This window comes from Grammomys surdaster, unplaced genomic scaffold (genome assembly GCF_004785775.1).
Source record: "Grammomys surdaster isolate TR1022 unplaced genomic scaffold, NIH_TR_1.0 101859, whole genome shotgun sequence".
Taxonomy (NCBI): Eukaryota; Metazoa; Chordata; class Mammalia; order Rodentia; family Muridae; genus Grammomys; species Grammomys surdaster.
In genome coordinates this window covers 1241-8897 of record NW_021608455.1, presented here as the reverse complement: position 1 = coordinate 8897, position 7657 = coordinate 1241, and the positions used below count along the sequence as shown (strand labels likewise).

The following is a 7657-nucleotide window of genomic DNA, read 5'->3' as shown; positions in this document are numbered from 1 at the left end:
AGGGAGGGAGGGAGGGAGGAAGAGAGGGAGGGAGGGAGGGAGGGAAAAGGTAGGTGCGGCTTCAAGATCTGGAGTCATAAGCAGAAACCATTGTTTCTGTTTTGAGGACTTGGAGGTATGCATGCCTGAGAAGCAGAGACAGGCCAGGCAGGTGCACCCCTCACCTTGCTTCCAAGGGCTGCTCTAGCATGGAGACCAACCAAAACCTGTCACCGGAGGCTCAAGAGCAGGTCTCCGGCCTAGAAGCAAAGTGGGGGGGGGGGGGGGAGCTGGAGGGCCTCCCTCCAGTTATCCAGGCTTCTGAAGGCTCTAGCAAAGAAAGGGTTACGATCTTAAAAGGAAAGCATCCCGGGCATGGAAAGGAGGCTGCCTCACCCCGATCCCCAGGGTCCCTAACTGTCTTTTCCCTGGGCGAGCCTGCCCAACCACAAGGCTGAGAGTGTCTTTTAGTACCAGCAAGTCACTTTGGACACCAAAACGGAACACCTCCAGTCAGCCCTCGCCGACCACCCCACCCCCTCCATCCTTTTCCCTCAGCCTCCGATTGGCTGACTCTAGAGCCCCTCCCTGCTCCCCCCTCTCTCCCCACCCCTAGTGAAAACTGCGGGCTTCGCGCTGGGTGCAGCAACTGGAGGCGTTGGCGCACCAGGAGGAGGCTGCAGCTAGGGGAGTCCAGGTGAGATCAGGAGCCCGGAGGGACCCGAGCATGCAAGGACAGTCGCAGGGCGAGGATGCAAGCCTTCCCCAGCTACAGCTTTGGGAAAGGATACCAGGGCGCTCCTATATGGGGGCGCGGGAAGTGGGGAAGGAAGGTGCTCCCAGACCGGGGCGGGAGTGGAAGGCTGTGCAGGGTCACGGGCGTTTTCCTGCTGACGAGTGCTTTCTAAGAGTGGGTGAGGGAGGAGAACAGTGAGGAAGGACATCGAGGACAGCCTTTGGTTCTGCCTCCCACCCAGAGGTCCCCCCTAGCTCAGATCGCCTTAGTGGTGCGAATAGAGGGAGGAGGTGGGTGGCGAGCTGGAGAGAGTATCCGTCGGGTGACCTCGTGTCTGGTTGGGTGCAGGGCACCGCAGGTAAGAAAACCGCAATGTTGCGGGAGGAGACTGGGTGGCAGGCGCGGGGGAAGGGAAACCTGGAAAAGATGCGAGCGAGCGGTGTGGGGGTGGGTGGAGGGAGGAGAACCTCAACTGGTAGAAGAAGATTAAAATGCAGAAATAGCAGCAGGGTGGGGTTAGCCAGGCGGGGCCACAGGGAAAGGGCGCAAAGTTTGACTGGGTGCGGGCTTAGGTGGGCTGGGTATGAGATTCGGGGTGCCGGAAACAAACTGCAGCGCTTCTGCCAGATCATGCTACCCCTCTGTCTAGTTCTGCCAGGCTTCTCCAGCCCCATTTCTGTTGTCTAGTGTTCCCACTTCCCTCCCCTGAATCCCAAGCCCGCACTCCCTCCTCCGTCACCCAGTGTTAGCAGATCCAAGCCCTGTAGCATCCGGCAGCCCTCGGGAAGTGGAAGCAGACGGATGGAGTTGGAGATCAACTTGGGGTATATCACGAGTTCCAAGCTCACCAGGGCTTCTTAAGGAGACCTTGTCTCTAAGATAAATAAATAAATAGTCCCCTTTCTCTGTCACAGTGCCTTGGGATCCGGCTCCTGGTCGCAGCTCCTCCCCAGGCTGAGATGACATTCACTGTCATAGCCCATCCGAGGGACCCTAGTCTCTTCCGCCCCCACCCCCCACCCCGACCGTCAACTGCGAGAATGGCAGAGTGGCCCTGTTTGTCGCCTAGGTGGAGCTCCAGAACTCTAGCAGACTGTGCCTGGGCAAGGACAGGCTAGACTGCCTGCCAATGTGTTGAGCCAGGGCACTGCGGGAAAGGCAGAAAACCTGTGCAGGGAAGCTATGAACCCAGGACCAGAAAACTGCAGCCCCAGGAACACTCAAGAGCTGGCCATTTGCAAGTATCTGTGGCTTATGTACAATCAGAGTGGCTTGTCACTCACGTCCTGTGGCCTCTGTGGCACCTCACTTGCCTGACCTCATCCCTAACCATTAAGCTTTCTGGACCACTTAACACCCGGGACATAATGCTGGATACTTACCATTTTCTTAGACCCCATCACAATCCTATCTGAGTGTAAGGTTCAGAGAACCTCATTTATCCAGTAAATATCTTTTATCCTGCTCTCAAGGGGCTGAGGCAGGACATCATGAGATACATTGGGAGATACAGTTTCAATAAAATAATAGGCCAGGAGGAGGTACATGCCTATAACACCGGCTCTCGGGAGACTGAGACAGTTTAGTGAGTTTGAGGCCAGCCCAAGCTACATAGTGAAACCCTGTAAATAAATAAATAAACAAGTATCTGAGTATCTGCTATAGGCTAGGGCTGACCTGGGCATTGGGGATCATCTTCTGAACAAGAACTGGTGCTTAAGGGAGGTGTTTGGGGTTTTGTTTGTTTGTTTAATAGATATGAAAGTTTTCATTTGCAAAAACTGGTTGACTTCTGGAGACTGGCTACAAAGCAATATGACAGAGATTAGCCTCCGTGAAGCATACAGTCAGACCCATTAGACAGTAAAAGCTTATCAAATCAAAAAAATTTTGTTTTTGTTTTTTGGGTTTGTTTTTGTTTTTCAAGAGAGTTCTCTCTGTGCAGTCCTGGCTGTTCTAGAACTCACTCTGTAGACCAGGCTGGCCTGGAAGGCCATCTGCCTCTGCCTCCAGAGTACTGGGATCAAAGGTGTGAGCCCTGTAGGTCTTAAGACCCAGAGGAAAGTAATGAAGTCACCCAGCAGGGAGGCATTCAGGGACAGCACTGACACACACCCAGGACATGGGCTCCCATCTCCTTGGCTTTCTCTTCCTCCAAGAGAAGGGGATAAAGAGAGGGGCTGAGGTGTTGTCCATCATGTGCTCCGTGGATCCCAAGCCCTCACAGTAAAAGGGAACCCACCTGTCCTATCATCTGACTGACCTGGAGCTTTCCCCACCGCAGAATCCAGGACGGAACTCTTGGAGCCATGAATCCAGCCATCAGCATCGCTCTCCTGTTTTCAGGTACTGGGCAAGGGTCAGGGCTGGCATTCTAAGGCATCTGGCGCCTCCCATTCTAGCTCCTCCCATTCTGGCTCCTCCCATTCTAGCTCCTCCCATTCTGGCTCCTCCCATTCTAGCTCCTCCCATTCTGGCTCCCCCCATTCTGGCTCCTCTCATTCTGGGAAGTAGCCTCTTTGCCATAGTCTCAGAGGCACAGGTGGCTGGGGGTGCGGGGTGGAGGCGAGCCTCAACCTCACTGATCACCTGCCTGTGGTGGTCTTTGACATATTGGAAATTCCATACTGGATCTAGGAACTCCTCTTGCTGGGCGGTGGTGGCGGTGCACACCTTTAATCTCAGCACTCAGGAGGCAGAGTCAGGTGGATCTGTAAGTTTGAGGCCAGCCTGCTCCTCAAGAGCAAGTTCCAGGATAGCCAGAGCTGTTCTCAAGACAGAGAAACTCTTTTTTGAAAAACTATTAAAAACAAAACAACAACAAAGCACTATACTCCTTGTGATCTCCTGTTCTTGAAACACATTGTTGGGGTGCAGAACTTCCGTAGACTAGATGGGAATTTGAGTCTGCGGGTGGTAGAACATCCCACCAATACCCCAGGGGTGAGTGCGAACCCCACATCCTCCCAGGTCAAGTCGACTTTTCCTGCAGGTGGGAGGCCCTGGGTCTTTATCTCCCCCAATTCAGAGAAGGCACTGCTGTGCCAGTCTTGCAGATGTCCCGAGGGCAGAAGGTGACCAGCCTGACAGCCTGCCTGGTGAACCAGAGCCTTCGCCTGGACTGCCGTCATGAGAACAATACCCACTTGCCCATCCAGCACGAGTTCAGCCTGACCCGAGAGAAGAAGAAGCACGTGCTCTCAGGCACCCTCGGGGTACCCGAGCACACGTACCGCTCCCGGATCACTCTCACCAAGGATCGCTATATCAAGGTCCTTACCCTAGCCAACTTCACCACCAAGGATGAGGGGGAGTACTCTTGTGAGCTTCGAGTCTCGGGCCCAAATCCCACAAGCTTCAATAAAACTCTCCATGTGTATAGAGGTGAGACTGATCCCCCAAAAGATGAAATGTCCGGGTTAGCCAGGCTAGGGTAGCCAATGGACCTATGGGGGGTAGGGGGGACAGCCTCCATTAGCTGGGGCTGAGAGAAGAAGGGTGCTATAGCCTTCTCGTGTTTCCCTAACTGCTGTTCCCCTGGGGATCCACTGCCCTCTGTGTGAGTGGGGCAAGATCAGGGGCCAGACAGGGAGAGCTTGTAGTAAAAACACAGTTGAGGAAACTGTAAATGGGAAAGGTGGCGCAGTTCTTGTGGTGTGGAGGTTCTGTTACACCGTCAAGTGGAGCCGCTAATATGTCAAAGCACCAGCTAGCTCCCTTGAACAGCTAACACCTGGCGCTGTCTTTGCCCGCCTGAGTCCTGATCTCCCCGTTCCCCTTCTCTCTCCACAGACAAGCTGGTCAAGTGTGGTGGCATAAGCCTGCTGGTTCAGAACACTTCATGGATACTGCTCCTCCTGCTTTCCCTCTCCCTCCTCCAAGCCATGGATTTCATTTCTCTGTGACTGGTTGGGCCCAAGGAGAAACAGGAAACCTTGAGGTCCACTGCAGAGGTCTTGCTTCTCCAGGTCAGCTGACTCCCTCCCCAAGTCCTTCAAATATCTCGAAACATGGGGAGAAATGGGGACCCTGTCCCTCCTGAGGAACCCCAGTGCTGCATGCCATCACCTCCCCAACCCCTCCCCACCCCTGCCACCTCACCCTCGATGCATACCATTAGCTGTCATTTTGTACTCCGTATTCCAGGGCTGCTTCTGATTATTGAGTTTGTTCTTCCCTGGAGGACCTGATAGAAAGAACATAAGGGCGTACGATGGGTAGGGGAGGCAGGATATCAGTCCCTGGGGCAAGTTCCTCCTTGCCAACCAAGCCAGATGCCTGAAAGAGATACGGATGAGGGAAGTTAGACTGTGTCTGTGCCTGGTACAGTCATACTCTGTTGAAAGAATCACCCAATGGGCAGGGAGGGGGGCCTCAAGATAGGAGATCACTGCTGAGCCTTTGGGGACCATCCAATGAGGAAGAGAACTTAGATTCTACCTGGTCATTCTCAGCTGCCACTCACACGCCCCCTCCCATCACTGAAGAAGCAAGCCCCCTATGGCTCTTGGGCCAGGGCACACTCAGTAAAGACACAGGTTCAGCCAGGGAATGTTGGGGGAAAGGGGTAGGAGGTTGAGGAGGGATCACCCTTCCTCTAAAACATGAGCCTGCTGTCTCTAAAGGCCACTGCCTATAGTGAAGGTGTCAGAAGACGACGAATCCCCCTTCTTTACTCCCAAGGAGCCAGAACTCTGACCCCAGGATCTAAGCCAGTGCAGGAAGGGGATCCTAGAACCATCCAGTTGGACCCAGCTTGCTAAGGGAGATTCTTTGTTGTTCTTCCCCTTGCCCCTCTGTGCCAGTCCCTCTTGCTGTCCCTGATCCCCCAGACGGCCAGAGTCTTGCAACCTGCCTCTTACAGGACCTCGTAATCTTGGGGGCAGGTGGTGGAGTGAGATCCAGGGTGCATACTTTTTGGAAGATAGCTTTTCCAAGCATCCTCTTCCCCACTGGCAGCTCTGCCTGTCCCATCACTGTGTGTAATACTACCACAGCTTACAGCGTCTCACCGAGGGAAAAAAAAAAAAAAACGCACAATAAAACCAAGCCTCTGGAGTCTGCCCTGGTGTCTGTCTCTCCTGTGCTCTTCCAAGGTTGATGGCTTGGCTATGTGCCTCTGTGTGTCCAACAGGACTCTGGGGTACCCCAGACTTCCCTATCCCCTTGCCTCCTGTCTCCCTCTTTTTATAGCTCCCTATGCTGGGCTTCTCTTGAGAGTGACTCCGATATGAAATCATTGCCCAAGTCGATGTGTGTTTGTTCTCTCTGCTGACTCATTCAGCGACAGCAGCAGAGTTCGCACACCAACACATGAGCCCAGCCATGTAGCCAATCCTGGCTGCCAGGGATTTTGTGCTGAAGTATATACCTTGCCTTCACAGCCCTAGCTCTACAGAAATGCAGCCTTAAGACCTGTCTGCTGAGAGGACACGCCCTGGAGCCCTGAAGCAGGGACAGTGGAGGGACTGGGGGAGGGAGGAGGGACGGAGGATGACAGGCATCAGGCAGGCCTTCAATCCAAAAGCAACCACTTGAGAATGGTCTGGCGTAGGAAACATGGGGTCCCATCCCTGGATCTCTCCTTAAAAAAGTAATGAGTAAAATATCAACAGGCACCACAGGCCATCCTGGGTTTGGGTTGTAATGGGATCCATTTGCAGAGAACTATTGAGACAGCCCAACCGTACTTTGACAGGCAATGTGGGGGAGGAAGTTGAATCACTTGGTATTTAGCATGAATAGAATAATTCTCTGAACATTTTTCTTAAACATCCATATCTAAATTAACACCAATCGCTCCCGGTCTTCCTGCCTTTGCACTGGCCTCCTGCCTGACCATGCCTGAAGAAGGCTGAAGAAGCCACCCACCTCAGGCCATGAGGCTACCAGCCCTTTGGCAGGTAGAGCCAAGCCTGAGCTGTCCTGGAAAGGGATCCAGGCTCCCTGCTCAGCACTGACTTGGAGCTACAAGTGTCAAGCCAGAGAAGTCTGTAAGAAAACCTTTTCAGGGGAAAAGGAGTGACAACACCAGGCAAGCTTAGGAAGTCCCACCCGTCGAGTGATGGGAGGCCAGATTAGAAGCCTCAGACGAGAGATCAATGTGAGACACCGGCACCCAGGTAACGTTCCTTGTGCGGTCTCTGTCACACTCAGAAATCTTCCCTGAAGATCTTTGTGGCCACACTCTCAGTTGTTAGGGAGCTGGGGTTGCTCTCTGAAGCTATCTCGGAGTCGTAGACTCTGAGGCCTAGAGTGAATCCAGTCAGCCTAAGAAGCCACAAAGGACTGTGGACCAGGAGGACAGGAGAGGGTGAGGGAGGAAAAGCCATCAGGCAGGCCTTCCTTGCAATTGAAACCAACCCAAGACAATCATAATGTAGACAGGAATGTTAAAGGCTTTCAGCAGCTGGCCATGACACCCATCAGTCCCTCTGGCCAAATCAGTAAGTCTTGTAGAGGCTGTAAGATGTCACTTAGAAAGGCCTGGGGCTCCTGCCCATGTGTCCTAGACCCCCTACCCACTTGCTCACGGTCCTTAACCTCTCTCTACCTTTCTAACCACTTAGCACCCTACCTTAAGTCCTAGAATTCCTGCTCAAGAGCATCAAATGTCCCTGCCTTGGGGACACACAACGTTGTTTTTCAGAAAGTTTATTTAAAATGTATTTTACTACCCCTCTGTGTACCTTCCATTCAAATGGGGTTACCTACTGAGACAGACTGCACAGGCCATCACTCTAGCAGTCTCCCTGACCTCCAGAGCTCCCTTGGAAAGGCCAAGGGGATTTCCATGAAAGGTGGGGACTTTCACTGGCCAACAGGGAATACATCACAGCCTCTGTGACATGCATCTTCCTGCCCCCTTGGCACAAAATACAACTCCTGTCTGAGCATATAGCTTTTCTGTTGTGGGGCAGGTACATCTTCCCATGCTCACTC

The 7657-nt window shown here is 53.2% G+C and overlaps 1 protein-coding gene across 1 annotated transcript; it reads left to right on the top strand.

Annotated features, from left to right (window-relative positions):
* Positions 1-590: 590 nt before the first annotated feature.
* Thy1 (Thy-1 cell surface antigen) lies at positions 591-5778 on the top strand. Its single transcript, XM_028784000.1, has 4 exons — positions 591-676; positions 3000-3061; positions 3764-4099; positions 4508-5778. Exons 2-4 carry the CDS (start codon positions 3025-3027, stop codon positions 4618-4620), a joined length of 486 nt encoding a protein of 161 aa, XP_028639833.1. The 5' UTR covers positions 591-676; positions 3000-3024; the 3' UTR covers positions 4621-5778.
* Positions 5779-7657: the final 1879 nt, after the last annotated feature.